General features: G+C 40.8%; 1 protein-coding gene across 5 annotated transcripts in view; it reads left to right on the top strand.

Moving 5' to 3' along the window:
* Positions 1-21741, top strand: part of ZC3H12C (zinc finger CCCH-type containing 12C) — a 45263-nt gene that overhangs the window by 5737 nt on the left and 17785 nt on the right. For 3 of the 5 annotated variants that reach the window (XM_057399702.1, XM_057399700.1, XM_057399698.1), the window contains exon 2: positions 16133-16899. In XM_057399702.1, the coding sequence (XP_057255685.1) occupies positions 16205-16899 (695 nt within the window). In that variant the 5' untranslated portion in view covers positions 16133-16204. Of the gene's footprint in view, positions 1-10231; positions 10737-15077; positions 15150-16132; positions 16900-21741 lie in introns of those variants that run through there. The other 2 variants (XM_057399697.1, XM_057399701.1) reach the window with 2 other exon arrangements.

The raw sequence follows: 21741 nt of genomic DNA, 5'->3' as shown, positions 1-21741 counted from the left end.
TGCACCTGGGTTCACGAGTCTCTAGCAGCTGCTTCTGCTGCCATTCTTGCTGGGCTGCCAACTGGGCTTTTGCCACTCTTGTTGAACTGTTAGTTGGGCTTGTTAGTGTTTCTGGAACTGTCGCTGTTGGGATTATAGTCTGGGTTTCTTGGAAGTTGTGAGCTACAGCCTGTGTTTACTGCTGAAAGATTAAAATCAGAGTTTTCTGCTTCAGCTGTAGTTTCCCTGGCCACTTGTTTGCTTGTGTGTTAATAGCTTTGTATTGTAGCCATCATGTGGAAGAAAATAACATTGGTATCATGCATACATTGATGTGACTTTCATCTGGTTCCAGCAAAAGACTTGCATGGCTTGTAAACGTGTTGCAATGGTGGTGCCTGCTAGCTGGAGTTTTATTACCAGGACTCATTCAATATTGTGACTTTATTTCTTGTGAGCTCTCTGCCACCTTCTCTGAATTGACCATCACTTATGTTGTAAGTGAAACTTGGTGTAAACCACCCTTGCCTGATAAATTGGGAGGAATTAATCTACAAATCTTCACAGAGATTTAGTATGTGTTTGAATTGTGGAATTACACAGTCTGTCCTTTTCAAGACTCAAAAGAAGTGCTTTTTGGCTTTGATAGTGTTGATACCATGCATAGTCTCTCCTTAATGTTTTGTTCAGTATTTTGTGATGGTCTTCCCCCTGATTCGTTTCATAAAACTGGCAGCTCCAACATTTTGTGAGGCTGTGGTAGCAATCTCTGTTTCACGCAGGACACCTTGCTGCATTTCAGACATTAGTATGTTACAGATCCATTATGTTTTGATATATACAGCTGTCACAAGAGAGACCTCAGACAGGCAAATTCATTAATGTGAGAGCAAGCGTCATCATCCTCTTAAGGCTGATTTTTCTTGCTGTGCTCTATGTACTTCTGTGAGCAGTTTAAACTGTTCATCTGCAGCTTGAATACGCTCACCGATATGCCTGTGGGAGCTCTGGGGAGAGTGTTCATAGCAGGCAGACTGAAAACGGATGCCTTCAGTGGGCATTGTAAGTAGAGTTTAGTTCATCTGCTGACATGGAATCCTTTTGTGGAAAGTAAAGCCTCATCCCTTGATAAGTGCAAGATGATGTAGCAAAAATAGGTAATAAGGCCAAATAGGCAGTGTTAGCAGGAGCATAGTGAGCAGATCAAGCAGAGTGATCATTTGCCTCTTTTTGGCGCTGGTGAGATTGCATTTGGAACACTGTCCAGTTTTGGTCTATAAAGGACAGGTGAAGATGCTGACTTCATGGAGCAAGTCAAGTGCACTGCTACCAGGATGATCAGGGGGGTGAAGTACATCATGCACAAGGAGAGACTAGGAGAGCGGAGTTTGCTCAGCCTTACTAAGAGAAGACTAAGGGGGATCTTAATGCTGTCTTCAGCTGCATAATGTGAGGATATGGAGAAAACAAAGTATTCTGAGGCATGGAGCAAAAAAACCAAGAGACAGCAGTTGCAAGTTACAATGAAGATATTCTGGCTGGAGATGAAGAAAAATGTCACCCTGAGGATACTTAAACACTGGGATGTGTGCCTGGGGAGGTTGCTCAGAAGCTGACTTGAAAAAGGTGCTGAGCAACTTACTGTAGTTGACCCTGTGTGGAGTTGGGGGTTTGTTGGACTAGCTGTATCAGGAGATACCTTCTAAACTAAATTATTCTAATTGTTAATAGTTCTGAATGAAGCCTTCCCATTCACATTTGTCATTGTCAGATCTAACTTCATGACAAGGTGGGACTCAATGTGAACTCGGGGGGCCAAAAAGGGCTTGAAATACTAACCTTAATGAAGGAATCTACAGGTATTCATGTTTCTAAAATCTAGTCAGCTTTCCAACTTAAGAGAAAAAAAAAGACAAAATATTGATGGAGTGGAGACTAAATGTAAGGAAATTTGGTCTGTGATACTAATTTCTACTTTAAAAGTTACAAGTTTCTGAGCTCAAGATGAAATGACTCCAGGATTCTGAAGACCTGCAAAAATTATGTGAAATCACTAACAGTTTGTCTCTTTTTTGACATATGAGGTTATTAAACAAAAGCGAGCAAGCTGTTTTAGTAACTTACAAAATACCAGGATTTCAAAGCCAGTACATAGTACAGTTCGGGGCTTCCTGGTGGTCTCCTGAGTTCAGTAAATCTGAAGGAAAGCCTTACCTAAATGACTGGTAGTAAGATAGACTTCTGTGTAGCTATTTTTCTTTTTCTATTTATTTTTGAACTTAGATTTGCAGCTACAGTAACCCACTTTCTGTAAGATCTGGCTATTGCTGCTACTTGTCAGGTCTATTAAAAGCTTTCCAAGAAAGTAAGAAATAATCCTACACTGTGTCTTGACACACCGCATGACCATCTTTTTCTTCCCTGATTCTTAACTTACTAAATCTGGGTAAAAAATTGGATATTTAATGTATTTTCTGGCTCTTTCATCCCAGTAGAGAGTAAATGGCAAGGCTGAAAGTCTTGCAGAAAATCCACTGCTGGCAGCTCTCTTGCAGACGGCTCCAGTCCAAAATGACAACTGCAGCCATGTGGTACAGGCACAGGAATTGTCTCTCAAACAAGCATAACCCTATGAAGCCATTTAGGGTGACACAGAGTCCAACCAACACCTTGAACTCCGTCCAGGAACCCTGGAGATTGTGGAGGTCTGTTGCCAGCAGCATGACCTGAAACACAACCTGGCCATGTTGCTAGACAGTTTGAGAGGCCTATTTTCCTCTGACAAGCCTTTCAAACTCTTAATAATAGTCTGTGGCACAGATAAAAGATGTTAGGTTGACTAGCTAAGTATCTTAAATTTATATTTAAATGAAGGGAATACTTTTTTCTTTCACATAACCATGTTAGTTTTGTTAGAGGATTTTCTTCTGACAGAACAAATTTGAATAAAAGTACTTTGCTAAGCATGACGGCGTACACTTCGTACAGTTGTAGGCATTGTCTGGCCACCCAATATTGTCACAGGGAAAGTTAATTAGGCAGTTCAAATTTTCATGCTCAGAAAGCATCCAGACAGCATGACTCATTCTAGAAGTGGGAAGAGATCAAATCGAACACGTATTGCTGGAAACTCTTTCCTAGAGTGCTTTGTATCTTGGTGTCTCTGCTTCATTTCATAAATAATAAAATTAAGAAAGAAATTAAGCAGAGTGCCCTCCAGCAGGAATTCTAAAGCAAACACCGTTCCCCCATTTGTTGCGCAAATCGGCAGCATGTTTGCACTGCCCTGGTGTGGATGAGAACAGTTGCTCAACAGCCATCTTAGCGTATGACAGAGGGTTTCTGTGTTTTCTGGCTTGCAGACCCCTTAAAACTTTCCAGTAAAGCTGGAAAGCCCTGCATCGAAGTAGCTGAACTGCAGGATGGATTTTTCTTGAATTTCTTTGGCAAAGTGTGTAAAAATAGGATAGACCCTTTGGTGTCTCCAGACTAGAATGTGAAAACCAGTGGCTGGTGATTTTATTTTTTTTCTGCTCTCTTTTTAAGGATTTTTATTTTGTGTAATTTTCTTAATAACTTCAAATGGTTTAGGCTCTTGCACCCCCCAGATGGGCAGAAACACATACAAGATATGTATTAAGTGCAGTTTTAAAGAAAGCTGAAAAGACTGCTAGACCTATCTCTCAGTACTGGTGGCAGCTGTTGTATTTTTCCCTTATATTTGTATTTTTAATTAATTCATTTTTTTTTCTGACAGGGAGCAGTAACTGAGGCCTCGGCCCTAAAACAAGACTTACAGAATGGTGTGGGTCTTACACATGGGAGTATCAGAGCACAGGCCTAGTTGCAAAATTGAGCCTTAACTGGTCAACCTGTGGAAATGGTCACATTGCTTATGCCCCTGGCAAAGGAAAATGTTTCCCTGACTTTCGATGCAGGGATCTTGGATATCTGTTCCCCCCAAAAAAACAAGAATCGTGATTTACTGGCCTTGGAAACAAGACTTTTGTCCTGCCATCTGTGTGCATATGCCCTGGTGTACTTGGTGCAGGTATGGTTATAGTCACTTGCATGTTTGTGCCAGGTTTTAACCACTCTGGAGTTGGAGCATCCACTTAAAGATGGGAAAATCCTTGAGTCTCTGTCCTTGTGACAGAGAAGACCAGTGGTGTCTTGGGCTGAGTTAGGAAGGGTGGTGCAGCAGGTCAGGAAGGTGATCCTTCTCCTCTGCTCAGCACTGGCGAGACACCCCTGGAATGCTGTGACCGGTGCTGGGCTCCCCAGCGTGACAGACCTGGACATGCTGGAGAGAGTCTAACAGAGGGCCACAAAGATGATTAAGGGACTGGAGCATCTCTCCTATGCAGGAAGGCTGGGAGAGATGGGAGTGCTCAGCCTGGAGAAGGCTAAGTGGAATCTTATCAATGTGTATAAATAGCTGAAGGGAGAGTGTAAAACAGGCAGAACCAGGCTCTTTTCAGTGATGCCTGGGGACAGGACCAGAAATGCGAACATCAGGAAAGACTTTTTAACTGTGAGGGTGACCAAGCACTGGCACGGGTTGCCCAGGGATGTTGCAGAGCCTCAGTGCTTAGAGGTACTCATACACTGTTCGGACAGGGTCCTGGGCAACTGGCTCTAAGTGGCCCTGCAGGGGAGTTGGACCAGATTACCTCTCTTCCAGCTTCTGTGATTATGCGGAACTGTGGAAGAAGCATTACCCAGGGAGCCATGCCTACAATGGATATCCGAAATTACGGTGCTGAGGCAACTAATTTTTCATTATCCTCTTAGGTAAACATAGTACGTTTTTATTTTGTCTCCTGATCATAGAGTCATATAATAGTTAGGGTTGGAAAGGACCTTAAGATCATCTAGTTCCAATCCCACGGCCATGGGCAGGGACACCTCACACTAAACTGTGTCACCCGAGGCTTTGTCCAACCTATCCTTGAACATTGCCAGGGATGGAGCATTCACAACCTCCCTGGGCAACCCATTCCAGTGCCTCACCACCCTCACAGTAAAGAACTTCCTCCTTATATCCAATCTAAACTTCCCCTGTTGAAGTTTTAACCCATTACCCCCTGTCACTACAGTCCCTAATGAAGAGTCCCTCCCCAGCATCCTTATAAGCCCCCTTCAGATACTGGAAGGCTGCTATGAGGTCTCCATGCAGCCTGCTCTTTGCCTGGCTGAACAGCCCCAACTTTTGCAGCCTGTGTTCATACGGGAGGTGCTCCAGTCCCCTGATCATCCTCGTGGCCCTCCTCTGGACTTGTTCCAGCAGTTCCATGTCCTTTTTATGTTGAGGACACCAGAACTGCACACAATACTCCAAGTGAGGTCTCACAAGAGCAGAGTAGAGGGGCAGGATCACCTCCTTCGACCTGCTGGTCACTCTCCTTTTGATTCAGCCCAGGATACGGTTGGCTTTCTGGGCTGCGAGTGCACACTGCCGGCTCATGTTCATTTTCTCATTGACCAACACTCCCAAGTCCTTCTCTGCAGGGCTGCTCTGAATCTCTTCTCTGCCCAACCTGTAGCTGTGCCTGGGGTTGCTTCAACCCAGGTGTAGGACCTCGCACTTGGCATGGTTAAACTTCATGAGGCTGGCACCAGCCCACCTCACAAGCGTGTCGAGGTCACTCTGGATGGTATTCTTTCCCTCCAGGGTATCAACTGAACCACACAGCTTGGTGTCATCGGCAAACTTGCTGAGGGTACACTCAATCCCACTGTCCATGTCAGCGACAAAGATGTTGAACAAGACTGGTCCCAACACCGATCCCTGAGGGACACCACTCGTTACTGGTCTCCAGCTGGACATTGAGCCATTGACCACAACTCTTCGTGTGCAGCCATCCAGCCAGTTCTTTATCCACCGAGTGGTCCATCCATCAAATTGATGTCTCTCCAATTTAGAGGCAAGGATGTCGTGTGGGACAGTGTCGAACACTTTGCACAAGTCCAGGTAGATGACGTCAACTGCTCTACCCCTGTCCATCAGTTCTGTAGCCCCATCATAGAAGGCCACCAAATTGGTCAGGCAGGATTTCCCCTTAGTGAAGCCATGCTGGCTGTCACCAAGCACCTTGTTGTTTTTCATGTGCCTTAGCATGCCCTTCAGGAGAATCTGCTCCAAGATTTTACCAGGCACAGAGGTGAGACTGACCGGTCAAAACTATTTACTTTCAAAATGAAAGTCTTTGCTTCAGAAAATTGCATTTCAGGAGCTGCTTCTGTGTGTGGTATTGACGAGTAATGCCAGTGGCTTTGCTATTACAGAATGCTGCTTTGTACTTTCTCCTTGGTTGTCTGGTATGGCTCAAGCTTGTTGGGCTCCTAATGTAAGCAGTTAGGTGCAGCTGCAGGCAGGCACTTTGTCATTTCATGATGAACAGCTCATGGTCGTGGCCTTTGTCTACCCACAGACAAGGAAGAACTGGATCCATTTATACCCATGGTTAGCAAAAAAGTAATCACTGCTTGCAATAAAACTTGGGGTTTTCCTCTTCAGCACTTATTAGAGGATGACATGATAAATGCTGCAACTGTTTGCTCAAGTCTTGCATGCAGTCAGTAGTGATCATCTAACAGGATTATACTAAAAACTGTAGACATTCTAACCTTTTAAGATGGTGGTCTGCTGGAAGATGCAGCTCTGCTTTTTTAAATTATAAGGATGATCACAGACAACCGAGTCTTTGAAGGAGTGACAGAACTCTTCACTGCTTTGTTTCAATGCATTTGAAAGTGCGTATTTTTCTACAGAGAAATTACACTGCTTTTGAAAATACAGTTGATCCTTTTAAAATATGGGGTTTTTTTAAGGCTAGTTATTCTTCTAGGCAATGTGTTACTGATCTTTACCACAGTGCCATTTTTTAATGAATTCTAGGCAATTTTTACTGGTCGTTTAATTCACTGCTCTCTACAGCTGTAGAGTGGTGGTGGGGTTTTGTTTTTATGGCTGTCTAGATACAGTCTAGAGCACCAGTTATTCCTCAAAACTAAGTAAACTTGCTTCAAAGTGTTCTTCTTAAAATAGTTTGCATCTCTTAAAATACTAATTGAAAAAGAAGGATTTCTGTTGTATTGCCACTTCCTAATATTAAAGAAAACCATCTCCCTTGCAGCTCCCAAGTCCAACAGTGAATGTAGGATATTTTGCAGTGCCACATCAGTGAGATTTGTCTGGAGCATACAATGTTCATTTCTATTTCATAAAAGCAGTGGTATGTGATTGATTTAGCTTGTGAAGTGTGTTCTTGCAAATACATTATTTTTTACTGGAGGCTTAACATAAAGTTCTGCAATAAAAGATAATGAAATACTTCAGTGGCACAAGTTGTCTTTATCTGCAATAATACCACTTGAGTTACAGAATGACCATTTTGTATGCTTGCATAAAATGATTTCTTTTTAAATAAGGCTTTGTTTGAAACAAGAAGAGTTGGCTGGAGCTAGCAGCTCTTTTTTAGGGTGGGGTTTTAACCCTTGTAGTAGTGCTTCCCTAATATCTTCAGCCTACACTGCCCGAATTTCCCAGCTGTCCCTCCTTTCGGCTTTCTGATCCTTCATATGTGCTTTTTATATCAAACTGGGCAATGGGGAGAGGGATGCTGTTCTTCCCACCCCTTGCCCAGCTGAGAGGTTCACCCATGTCCATGTCTCTCTGCAGCATTCCATCACCTTGCTGTGTGCCGTTTGGAAATCTCCTTCCCACATGGAATCCCTGAGCTCCAGCCATTTCAGGTTTTTGTGCTGGTCTGTCATTTAATCACGTGGCATTAGGGACCCAATGAGCACTGAACACAGAGTCCAGTCTCTGAGAGACTCAGAACGAGGTTTTTATAGCTTATCTTGCAAGAGCAGAAATTTGAAGAGCTGTTACTTTTGCTGTATTTTGGTGTCTGGTTATAACTTACTGATTCACTGTATTTGAGATATGGTAATAGGAGGTTGCTGAACTAGCCAGGTTATTGGATTTGGAGGTTTCTGCAAAAGAAGTAGAATTTGGTTTGTTCATTTGTACTGTGTCCATTCTAGTGACAAGTCATAGGCTCTCACAGGTGTGATGGAGAGCCAGTGTTTCTTACTGAGATTTCTTTGTTGAGCTCATCATTCCCAGAAGAAAGCCTCATGCACTGGTTAAACCTTAGTACAAATGTTTTTCTGACATCACAAGCTTGATTTAATAGGACAGTCTGACACCTTGGGCAGTCCAGCTTCTTTTAGGGAAGAGCTGAGAAGATACTTGCAGAACAAGCATCTGGTTTAAGTAACTGACATTTTGCGCAAGGTAGAATTATAAAATGTCTTCTTAATTCATGCAACTACAGCTTAAGTCTTCAGACTGTATCTGTTCTGACGTTGCTCATGGTGCTACGGTGTGACATTACAATAATCAGCAACTAAAGTTTACACCTGGTTCCCTGAAGACATGCTCTTGGAGTATGGAGACTTGTTTGGAGGGGTGAGCTATTCTTATTGTTACTGTAGAAGACATTGAAGGGGAAGGTCTTCTCAAGTAAACTTCTTACAACCTTATTTTTAAGGCAAATTTTTAAGCCAGATGCACTTGCCCTAGTTATTCTTGTAGGGCCCTAAGTACATCACTTTTGTGCTACGGTGTTCTCAATTTGTGACAGATGCACATAAAGCATATTACATGTGTCCTCTGCAAAACAAATATTTCTTGTATTGCTAAAGAAGTACCTGGCTCTAATCAGGGGGATACTGAGCTAATGACAAGCCAAGTGATCCTGACTGTATTTGAGGGCAGTTCTTGGATGTAGGTGAACTGGACTGGCTTCCTATTTTGCCTGCAGAAGTTTTAATATGCTTAACATTATCCAATACTAGCAACTGAGGTAGTCTAAATACCACAGCAGGGACTGATTAGCTTTTTCAGATCACTGCTTTTATTTTCTGTTTGCAAAGAGGCTTAATCCAGTGCTGGAGATCAGGCATCCCACTGTGCTCATGGGTAGCTTTCTCTCACTCTTTGTGTTCACAGTGGCAGAAATTAGTGAGGAGACTCCTCCTGCCTCCGACTTCAAAGCTCCAAAATAGTGGTGTTAGTAGTTGTTCTTAGGAGTGTTTAATGGACAGTGCTGAGAAACTACAATTGGGGTTTCTGCTTTGCAGCTTAATATCTGGGTACATGATAAATGCATCAGTATACCAGCATGATGGTATGTGATTTTATTTACTATGTTGAATCACTTTAATATCCACATAAAGCTTGGGAAATTATTCAAAACAGTTCCAACAAACCTGTTCATATTCTTTTCTTCTTTGAAATCACTGTCTACGTTTCCCAGCAGATTGCCTGTCCTGCCAAGCAGAGGAGGACAACTGCCTCTGTGGTTCTCAGTATTGCTTCTGGTCATGTAGTGATGCTGAAGTTCAGTAAATACACTTTAGTAGTCATTCAGATGAACATTTGCAAATATAGCATCCCCTCCTCCTCTGTACTGAGCTGTCTTCACTGAGGCTACCAGCAGTAGCAACTTCTATTTGAAAGTCCACATTGTTCCACTTTTTTTGGTCGTTGCTGCTGTTATGTCAGTAAATGTGTGTATTGCAGAGCTTGGTAGTATTAGAAATAGTGGGCAGGAAGGGGAGGTGTGGACTGAAGTTTGTGTTTCCTTGTGGTTTACTTAAAAATGAAAACAATGAAAAAAGCTCTCCGTGGCCTAGCTCCTGACTTTTGTTCAAATATTTCATCATTGCAAAGACAGGAAGATCTTGGCATCTAGAACAGATCTGTGAAATAAAAGGGGAAGAAGTTCTGTTGCAAATAAGTATGACTGACTCCAGAACAAAAGGGTGGTTCGTAGTTCCTTTCTGTCAAATGCCCTAATGTTTCAATGCCGCTACTTAAAAATATCCATTATTCCTCGTATTAATATTATGTGCGTTCACTTTAATCAGTTTCACCTTCCATTGAAATTGCCCAGAAGTACTCTGTTAGGGTTGTGTGTAAACGCAAGTTTATTACATTTATTGACTGATGTACAAAAGTGTCAGTAGATTCAGAAAGCAGTTTCTGAATACATTTCAGTGTTTAGTGTGGGCTTCTTTCATACCTCCTCACATTTTATACCAGTAAGATTAATTTTGCTAACAAGAAAAGAGAACTACAATAGCTGCCGATAGATTTCTTTCTTTTTCATATTTTTCCTTACAAAGAACTTTTTGTTTCCATCAGAGAAGGGATTATATTCCTTAAGACTGATATATTTTAATATGAACTCACAAGTTTTACTACTCAAAAATAATTCCTTTCTTTGTTTCATGAATTAGAAACAATGAGGAGAAGCTGAAGTCTGCCCAAGCCAGGTGTTTCTTGTTGGCAGCCTGCTCCCTAATGACTCTGGCTCTCATACAGCAGCTGCCTGCTAGTCTCTTTTGTATGGCCTATTGTTGCTGCACACCCCTCGTTAATACACATGCTGCCCGGGGCAGACCCTGAGAATGACATCAACTTGCTTATCTTAGAAACCTCCGAACCTGATGCAGGGTGGGGAGGTTGCCTTGCATCTGCCCGGCCAACTAATTGTGAGCTCTGCGGATTGTGATTGGCTCCGCATCCGCTCAGTAATAGGTTAAGCAAAGACATCGTGGGTCCATCTGTTCGTCCATTCATTGTTCTGCTCACTTGCCTGAAGTCTGCAGCTGAAATCGTGTTAAGGAGTTGCTTCTGGAACAGCTACAAGAAACCAATGTCTGTGTGTTTTCCAGCGAACGTAAGTATATGGGCTTCTCTCTGCAGAAATGGGACATTTCACCTTTCTGGTGTTTCAGCATATCAGTTTGCATTTGGACAGCATAGCTAGTGTGTTGTGTCGACTGAGATTTGCACACTTTGGGTGTCTCTTGGAAAAAGAGGGAAAGAAAACCAGTTTTCTTTAATATACTTAAGTATATTAAAGAGCAATGATCTCACCTGGTGCGTTCTATTAAGGAACTTTCAAAAGCATCAGCAATGGTGTATTTCCCAGAATTTGAATATGGTAGGCAATAGCCATCAACAGAACAAATTCTCCTAAAGTCCCCTCAGGAGAAAGGGAGGTTTCAACTTTAAGTTATAAGTATTTACTCTTTTTTGCAAACGAGCTATTACATACATTGATTTGCGACTGGTAGAAAAAGCTTTAAAAAAAAGAAAATCAAATGTCTTTTACGTGGTACCATAGAATGTGTGCAATCTCCAGTGTTTGTGAAAATAGGAAGAGCTCCATTGCAGGCTATCTGAAGATACTGTACTGCAAAATAGAGCATGAGGATGCTGTTGGATGGGAACATGTTCCAGTCAGATATTTTGTGCTTTGAAAGCTATTCTTAAGTGTGTCAGATCTAGGCTGGCTATTTTTCTTAACTCTCTAATCTGCTTTATATTTTGAATTCAGATGTTAGGCTGAAGAACAAACACTGTATACTCCAGGAGCCTGTGTTCCAAGAATCCTGTAAAGGAAAAAAAAAAAAAAACCAAACCCCAAAACAAAGACCTTCATATATGAATTGGGAGGGAAAGAGAGCATATAAAAGGGTTAAAAAGAGGTTTGCATTTCTACCACATGCCCTATTGTGTGGACATATGCATGAGTCTATTGAAAGTTTTCAGAAGATGGGCAGGCCACCAGTTGCTGGTCTCCTGCAGTTCCAGTAGACATCTGTTGCCCCAGAGCATTAACCAATCTGTTCAATGGGACATCCTTCCTTTGTTGGATAGAATGATGCAGACAACAGCACTCGCTGAAATTCAATGGTAATTAAATACATAGAAACTACAGCAGTAGGCATTTATTACATATTCATTATTTTATTTGCATTGTTAGAGTATCTCTATCATTTGGATAACAGATACAATCAGGTTTTTTAATTTTCTGATCAGCTCTGCACTTCTATTTGTGACAAGTAACACCAGTGTTTCAACAAACTGTGATTTCAATATTTTACATTATGTGTTTAGAAGACTCAGAAAAAGTCTGCCTGTGTGAAATTGGGCTGAACTATTTCACTGTAGAATGTATCTTTGGAAACTTGACAGTCTTTTGAGAATACACAAGCTCTGTTACACTGTGCCATATGACACTGTTTCACTCTTCGTTATTTTCCTCTGTGAACTAAATTTGCATTAAATTGCTTTTCTTATGCTCAGTTGTAAGTGGAAAATATTCTGAATATTAAAAGATTAGATGATGTACTTGCCCACATCCCTTTGAGAAATATTTCTGGTTTGTGCAAAGGTGAATTAATGGGCTGATTAATGGTTAGTGGAAAATAATGGTGACTTCTAAGAAATGGGAAAAGATTACATTTCCACAATGGAGTAGTACAGTGCTCACCAAGAGTATTACATTTATACTTTATAAATGTCTTTGACTCAGTAATACAGTATTTTAGGCCTTTAACAGTGAACCTAGTGTGAGATACTGTAGTTTTAAACAGGATATAGTTTAAAACATAGTCATACATATGTCTGAATTGGGAGTTAACAGTTTTGTTGATTTTTTCGTAAAAACATGTTCTATTACTTGGCTGTGCTGAGCATAACCAAAAGTTGGAGACTTTCTCAACAATGATTTTCTGGTTGAAGTCTGCCCGAGCAGATTTTTTAATGTTTGTTTGGCTCTCACTTGAGTTGGAATTCATAGCAGATATTTTTCTAAGCTATATCGCATGGTATATTTTAAAACCATATGTGTGTAATGAGAGTCTTTGTAAATAATGAGTGCAAGGAGTTCTTATCTGATGTTGCTCCTTGGATAAATATGACCTTTTCTGGTTTTCATGTTCTTCATTTTCCTATATATAGGTACCCTAGTGGTTATTTGGGATACAAATTAATTCAAATAGACTGGCTGGCATGTTGCTCTTCCCTAACCAAATCAAGATAAAATAATCAATTCCAACAGTGTTCAACAGTGACATTTGATTTTCATGGTTCTAATCAATGAATCTCATAAAGGACATCGTGCTGGGAGCTCCAAAGTCTAGCATTTTTAAGAGATCCATATGGTGTACAAAGTTCACAGACATTCTAAAAATTTGGCTGAAAATAAATGCAGTTTGAATGCAGGGTTTAGGCCAGATGCCAGGAATAGGGTACTGCTCATGCAAAACTATTTCAGAAATCTTTAGCTTTGGATTTACAAGTGTAAACATCATTTCAACTACGCTTTTAAAGCAATAGCATGGTGACTGTATACTGTGGCAGATTTTAAAGCTGATGCCCTTATTACCCTATTCTTTACATTGTTTCAGAAAAAAAGTAGAGTTCTGTACAAAAGAAGCAATTATATATTAGAGCAAGATAGAGATTGACTGGAGACTTAATAGATAGCTGTGAGGCTGATTACTTATACATTCCCAACAATGAACAAAGCTCAGTTTACAGTCACTTTTACTATGCAGTTGATATGCCGATCATCTAAACTATGTTTCACGTAATGCCTGATCTTCAGACAAATTAATATGCTAGCAACTTCTTTGAATCCCTGGGTGGATTCAGAGGTGGAGGGTGTTGCAGTTGTAGTTGCTGAACAGCACTTAAACATCAAGGAAGAAGTGACTGAAGAATGACTTATGTATTATTTTAACTAACACTAAAAAAAAATCCTCTTTCTGTCAATGCACTTCAAGCTTTGTTTATTCTATGCTGTTAATATGCAACCTCCTCTTCCCCCCTTCCAAAAAAAACCCTCCCTCTACTTTCACTTCAATACTAAAATGACATTTCACAGTACACGGATTTAGGCAGTGACCCATTATCTCCTTGTATTCTGTGGCAGTGGTACATGAGCCAGCTCAACTTTTCAGTCCAGCTTAAAAGTGTTGCCCATTAACTAGACTTCCTCGAGTCAGAGCAGATTGTGGGGTTGGTGGAACAATGATGTCGGGGCTTCCAGATCGGTTTGGCAGCTGCATTGTTCTCTGAGGGGAAGCCAGACGCACTTAAGTCCCGCTCTCTTTCATGGGCTTTTGTTCATACCAAATTATTCTTTTGCTGTGCTAGTATTCATGATGGTATGTTAAAGGAGCGCATCCTAGCAACTACAGGCTGGTTGCTAAGCAGCCTTGCTTCCAATAGGGATTTCTTGTTTGAGATTTTTTTTTTTTTTTTTTTTTTTTTTTTTTTGTTGGTGACAGTGCTGTGAAGGCCACAGTGTTGGTTATTTAGCTGTATCCTTTTATTGGGATATTGTTGTGATTTGCTGTTAGCACTGTGCTATCAAGTGCATTATGTTAGTTAATAAATCACTGTGTGAAAAGGTTCATTTCCTAAATTCTTGTTGTTTATAATCTGTGGTGTTACTTGAAATCTTCAAGCTTTGAGTTAAGAGAAAGTGGTATTCATTGATATACATATGAACTACAGCTCTGCTGCCTTCTAACAAGGTCAGATCTAAATAAAACTTTAGAGTATTTTCTTTCTGTTGAGTTTTGCCTGGATTAAGGTGTTGGAGATGAAAACACTGATGATAGATTTACTTAGCTGAACTAGAAAAGCTTAGGTAAAGTAAGTTTTTGTGCCCCATAGCTAAAATGCTCCACCACAGCAGTGGTACCTCAGCAGTCAGTGCCAATGAAGTCTGCTTTTACTGAACCACAGACTGATTTCTTTTCTTGATTCTCTCTGGTCTTGCCCCTGGATTTATTTCTTGTGTGGGCACTCTCAGATCCTTATTCCAAGAAGAGGAAACTACACTGTATTTTAAAAATACTGGGTCATTCTTACATGCTAACATAAAGGGGATGGGAGTGTTGATGAACTTGCTGACAGATGTTGGCTGTTCCTAAGACATACCTGTTATTTGTTAGTATAGATCAAGAGATTCTGCTTGACATAGTATTTTTTCTTGGTATATCGTCCTTGATGAAGTTTGTGTCTGCAAGTTCAAGTGAAGTCCTTTGACTCTGTATCTTACTTTAATATTCTGCCTTGCAAGATGGAAGTGTAAAAGAACTCTTTGTTCCATAGTTTTCCCTTAATGTAAATTCTTCATTTTCATGGTAACCTTGCAGTACATTTGTTCCATATGGTCCATTTTTATCTATGAGAAATCATTTATCTTTTACTTTCTTTGTTGAAGCAGTTAGCAAAGATTCCTGTTTAAAAGAACAAAAGGGAAAGAGGTAGCAATCTGCCTTTAAATGTAAGTTGTGGAAGTAATCCTTGTGATGAAATGGGTACTTAACTTCTGTATATAACTACCGTTATGCAAAATTCCTCCAGAAGAACTGATGTGGCAAGTGTATGAAGTTCAGAAAATGGCAACTTTTCTTCTTCTGTTCTTCCTACATGACTTCTACCTATATATAGTTTTGATTCAGCAAAAGGCTTGTACAAGTCTAGTCTGAGAGTTTAAATCAGCTTTTAATTTTGTTGCCTTGTTGGTTTGACAAATGGTCTGTTAAAATCAGTGCAAAGACTTTCATTTGCTTTATTTGCCGTTAGATCAATCCATGTCTCTTAAGTGCTGTGTGTGTTACTAATGCGGTGCCCTGTTGAGTGCAATTAGTCTTTCTTGACCTAATTATCACTTTATAAGGGAATTCAGAGATAGTTTTGAGTGTATTCAGTTGAACTGCTAGTGTCTTTTAGGGCTAGTAAGTTTTAATTTAATCATATTTTCTGTTACTAATTCATTTTATGTGTTATAATGTCTTATGTTTGCCTCATAAGCCTGCTGATCTAGTACTATGCCTATTCTCTGTTCAACAGAGTTGGTGTTTAGTTAAAAATGCTTTTACAGTACCTGTATTTTATAGTTGATTTTTTATAATTTTTTTTTTTAATTCTTACAATACTGTCTTCAGCTAGAAGAAATATCTCAGTTCCTCTAAGTTGTGACATGCTTCTGTCTGCGTTACAGGAGGTAAACTTGCAGTCTTTGGTTTTCTATTCTTTCATAAATCCGTTTCTAAAAATGTTTAAGTAAAAGCATTTGATACACACAGAAAAAAAATGATCAGTTGTTTATCCCCTTAGCTATGGATGTTCCTTAGGAAAAGTTTTTCGTAAAAAAAGCCACATTTCTCAGCTGGAAGGGAATAAATGCAGTTCTGAGGAATCAGCAACAAAACACAAAACAAGCAATATGAGTAACCAGTTGCAATGTTTCTGTTCTCTCTTTAGGAATACGGAACACTTTATATTCAGGAATACAAGAAAAACAACAAAGTGGAGTCAAGTACATGCAGCAGCTTCATGGGCTTGAAGGATCATCTGGGGCATGACTTAGGCCACCTTTATGTGGGGAACACTGGCACACAAATAAATGCAATTGTACCTTGGTCAATGGTGGAGAAGCCGACTATGGATAAGGTTAATTCTAGGAAAGAAGATGTGGACAAGGAGGCATCTGAAGAGACTTTTGGAAGTTCCAGCTGTGACTCTGAAGAAGGCACAAATTCTGATAATGATTCAGAGAGACTGAATAACTCTGCATCAGAATCACATTTATTGCCTAAGACTCACCGACTGGTGTGCCGATCTCCTTGCCTAGAGCCTCATATACTAAAAAGAAATGAAATCTTGCAAGACTTTAGGATAGAAGAGGCCCAGATAGTACCTAAGGAAGTCAAAAAAAACCCTGATGTGGTCAAAGAATATCAAACCAAACTGGAGTTTGCACTTAAGTTGGGTTACTCTGAAGAACAGGTTCAACTTGTACTAAATAAACTTGGTACTGATGCTTTAATAAATGATATTTTGGGAGAACTTGTCAAACTTGGGAATAAAACTGAGACTGATCAGACTGTAACTAATGCTAACACTAGTGTAATGCGTGAAGCGTCTTCCATAGAGTCTCAGAGGTCAGAGTCTCCATTGCAGGAGGATGTGACAGAAGATGGTGACAACCTGAGGCCCATAGTTATTGATGGCAGCAATGTTGCAATGAGGTATGTGACCATTAAGCTTTTGCTTTTATATTTAAATGGAAGCAGAATGATTTTGTCCCATTCAAGCGCTGAATGGTATAATTACCTCTCTCGCAAGTGTCTTCGTTGACAACACAGTATGCCAATCTTGTAATCAGGCTAGAGGTCTGTAAGAGTCCAGTAATTTATACTTGCAGTTAGAACAGCCATAGGTTAATGCCATTGTCCATTTGTAGGCAACTGTCAAATCTTTCCTTCCTGCTGCTGGTCTAATACTTAATTTTTTATAAGAACCAGTGCTATGGTCAATTGCTGTATCCAGTTACATACAAGAGGTTAAAGCAAATCTAAGATTCCTTAAAAGAGTGATTTAGAATTAAGTGGCTTAAGGAATACTTCTCCTTGGTAGGCTTACAGTAACTGATCTGTCTGTAAAATTGGTCTTGGTTATCAGATTTGGAGTTCGGTTTTATTGCCATTAATTCCTGAAATTGCTATATTCTAGACTTTCATTTACATGCCCACAGATAACACATTTACCTCCAGCATTCAGCCATCCTGACCCCAGTTATGTAGGTGCATAGCAAGAAACTTGTCTCTGGGGAGGCGGGATATTCATGCTTCATAGGTGATTAGAGATAGAAGGAAATGGCAGAGAGACATACTGAGATAGTTTTTTTAATGGCTATAGAAATGATTAAATGACAAATTGATTAGTAACTAATTGGGTAACTCATAAGGAATATCTGATTACTAGCACCATGATTTAGAAGGTAAATTTTAGTCTTAATGTGGTTTTCATTAGCTTAGTTAATATAAGTTCATTTCTGGGCTAAAGGCCCAGAGTTTCGTAGTTCGTAATCAAGTCAATTACCTTTAAATGAGGCTTTTTCAAATTAAATTTAAATGCAGCTTTCATTTATGCCCGTATTATTGGTTTTGTTTATTTAAGTACATGTGTTAGCCAATGAAGAAAGGATATTACTTCTTTGTAAATCGGTGTTCCTGAGAATTCTTTCTACCTGATGTGTCATTCCTAATCTTGTTCAATTTGAGCTGGCAAGGAAGTATGTCCAGTTGAACAAACACTATTTTGGTACTAAACCAAGAAATTATCCAGAGACTGTAAAATGAGTGTATATTGTATTTGACATATAAATCCAAAACAGTTGTGTAAATGTTAGCTAGTTAGCAGAGCTCAGACTTTGTGAGTAGACTTAGGTTCGACTTCTTCCACAGACTGCACTGAACACATTCCAGAAGTAGCTCCAGATCAGTCACCTTTCCTTAATGTTCATTCAGTATTAGCATAAATATTCAGGACCCCTATGCTCAGTTTGCTTTCTTGAGCACCTACGTAAAATGAGCAAAATATGAATGCAAGCTATGCATGCTACAGGACCTTTAAACAGATCAGATCTATTAATACAGCAGTCTTTTTGTGTCCAAGAATTAAATTAACATGTCTTCTACCAAATATAATCACAGAATCATTAAGTTTGGAAGGGACCTCTGGAGATCTTCTAGTCCAGTCCCCTGCACAGACCAGTGTCAGTTCAAGGCCATGTCAAATTGGATTTCAAACATCTCCAAGGATGGAGGCTTGACCTATTCTGTAGGCCAATGTTTGAATGCCCTCGCTGTAAGGAAGGTATTTTTTTATGTTTAAACACTATTTCTTGTGTTCCAGTTTGTGCCCATTGTGTTTTGTACTGTCACTGGACACCAGTGAGAAAGTTCCTGTTCTCTTTATTCACTCCATCAGGTGTTCATACAAATGGATAAGATTTTCCTGAGCCTTCCCCTGTCCCTGCTCTCAGCTTCTCCCTGAATGGCAGGTGCTCCAGACCCTTGATTAACTTCATTGTCCTTCACTTGACTCTCTCCAGTATTGTCCATGCCTGTTTTATACTAGGGAGCCCAGAACTCAACCTGGCACTCCAGATGTCTCACCAAGGCTGAGCAAGAGGATGGATCACCTCCCTTGATCTGTTGGCAACACTTCCCTAATCCCTGGAGGCTGTTGGTCTTCTGTGCTGAAAATGCACATTGCTGGCTCATAGTCAGTCCAGTGTTCAGCAGAACCCCAAGGTCCTTCTCTGTAGAGGTGCTTTCTAGTTGGTTTGCCCTCAACCTGTACTGATGTGTGGTGTTAGTCGTTCCTAGGTGCAAGGTTGGTATTTCCTTCTGTTGAACTTCCTGAGGTACGTGCTGGGCTGTTTCTCCACCCTGCCAGGGTTCCTCTGAATGGCAGAGCACCCATCTGGTGTACTGCCCTTCCTGGTTACTCATCCTCTGCAATCTTGCTGAGGGTGCAGTCTGTCCCTTTATCTAGCGTTAACGAAGATTTTAAGCAATGCTTGTCCCAGTATTAATCCCTGGGTACACCAGTGCTGGCTTCTACTTGGGCTTTAGGCTCTGATCATAACCCTCTGAGTCCAGCAGGTCAGCCAGATCTCAGTCTGCCTCTCTGTCCCCTTATCTTGCCCTTACTTTGTTAGTTTGGCAGTGAGGATGTTACAAGAGACGGTGTCAAAAGCTTTGTTAAAGCCACAGTAAAAACAGCATCCACTGCTCTCCTAATCCACAGAGCCAGCCATTTCACCATAGAAGGCCATGAGGTTGGTCAGGTGTATTTTTCCTTCATAAATTCATGCTGACTGTTCAAAATCACCTTCACCCAATCTACATAATTTATTAGGAAAGGGCTTCCAGGAGCATTAGCAGGAATCAAAGTGAGTTTGACCAGCCTGTAGTTCCCTGAGTTAATTCTTCCTGCCTTCCTTCAAGATAGAAGGGATATTTACTCTTCTCTAGTCCTTAGAAACACCCCCATTCACCACAACCTGTCTAAGATTAACAAGAGCGGCCGTGTGATGTCACTAGCGGACTCCCTCAACACTCTTGAGTGCACCCCATTAGGGCCCAGCAGCTTGGGAATATCACAGTTCAGTGCTCCGTTGCTGAGGAAGATTCTTGTCCTGTCACCTTGGCCCAGCTTCCTGCACATCAGGGTGGACTAATCTTGGGGTTGGTGGAGGTGATCCTTGAAAATCAACCAGCCCTCCTTTGCCCCTTTTGTCTCCAGGGTCATATCGCATGAGAATCTCCTGAACAAAGTCTGCTCTCCTGAAGTCTGGGGTTGCGATCCCACTTTTTGCCCTGCTCTTTCTTCACAGGATCCTGAATTCCATCAGTCATGGTCACTGCAGCCAAGGCTGCTCCTGACCTTCACACCTCTGACCAGCTCTTCCTTGTTTGTAAGTATGAGGCCTAGAAGGTTCCCTTGTTGGGTCCTCAGTCACCCATCTTAAGTTATCATCAGTACATGCCATAAACTTCCTGAATTGCTCATACCTTGCTGTCTTGGCCAGCCTATTGGCAAAGATACTTTAGCTCTGCATTTGGTCAGCTGGTTGATGAAGAGGTTTTTGTTGTGCTTGGTGAAGTGGATCCCACCTTTTCTTAGAAATCAGTCCTTGATAACAAAAGCCAGTCCCATGTTTGTGAAATACAAGTCCCTGTTGCTGACACCAGCTGTGCAACCAGTTGTTTACCAACAGGATCTAGCCTTTCCCTTTAAAGAAAATAGGTAATAGTAAATAAGCTTTTTAAATACCTTTTTAGGTATTTAGGAAAGATTTCAGCTTTTACATGCAGAGCAATGATGTTCAAAGCAGGGGGGCAGATGCTGAAATTTAACTGCGGTTCAGACAACCTTGTTCAAATTTCTGCCAAATGTCGTGGCTCCTGTTATGAGTTACTAACCTATAAATTGGCAGTCTATTCCTGTCTTTCTTTCCTCTTTGCATTTCTAAGCTGTGGCCAGTGAGTTCACTTTGGAGTTGCTAAAGGGAAATGAGCTTGTGTCCTAAGCAAGACTAGATAGTTTCTCAAGAGAGATTCTGGGGAGATGCCTCGTATGTTCTCACAGAAAGGCATAGACGGTGATCTATATTCTTACTCCCTTGTTGTAATACACATACCTGATACCATTTATTATTATAATTATTCTAGATAAGAACTGCTGTTTTTCCTTTAAAGGATGTGTGTGGGAGGGGAGTAAGTTTTGTGGAGAAGGTTGAGGTGACTGGTGTCAAATAATACAAGTAGCATGAGACAGCTGTCTTCTGGAAGGATAAAACACTCCATGCTGCCCTGTCTCTCCATTGCATGACTAATCAAGGACCCAGTTTCACAAAGCATCTAATGAGTCATGCAGAGTGACTTAACTTTCCACCTTACCTCTGTCTTGTTGCCACGGATGCTTTCCTACCTGCATCTTATCTAGTAACAGCATGGCTTCAAATTGACTTGATCCAGCTTCCTAATTCAGAAGGGGGCGGGCGGGGTGGTTTCTATTTTTCTATTAATCCTGTAAATGAAACACAGTGTTTTTGTGGGTGGGAGAACAGCTAGGTGTGACACAAGGGAGGAGGGATGTATCTGATTATGTGACTGGATGTTCATATTTGGTTGCATGATGAGCGGATTTCTGGTGTCCGTGAGGGCAGCACAGAACAAGGCATGGGCCAAAAAAACTTACTCTGGCCAGCTAGAGCTGGCATTTGTGCTGGTCTAGTCTGGTGACTGCTCCTGTTCCAGACAAGCTGCTTTAGCAAATTGTAGTTTGAAAAAAAAACAACAACAAAACAAAAAACCAAAAAGCAACAGCAACAAAAAGCCTCAAACAACTTTCCCCGATCCAAAAACAAAAACAAACAAACAAAAAAAAAAAAAACAAAAACCACACCACCACCACACACACACACTCCCTCTCTATTTATCTGCCTTTTGGAAATGCTTAGACAGCTCTTCTTATATGCTGAGGTGTCATTGTCTTTCATACCTTAAACTGAAAAT

The sequence above is a fragment of the Pezoporus wallicus genome, unplaced genomic scaffold (genome assembly GCF_028554395.1).
Source record: "Pezoporus wallicus isolate ANWC-B61680 ecotype Strahan unplaced genomic scaffold, APGP_CSIRO_Pwel_v1 scaffold_6446, whole genome shotgun sequence".
Lineage (NCBI taxonomy): Eukaryota > Metazoa > Chordata > Aves > Psittaciformes > Psittacidae > Pezoporus > Pezoporus wallicus.
This window is presented reverse-complemented; position numbering and strand designations above follow the sequence as displayed.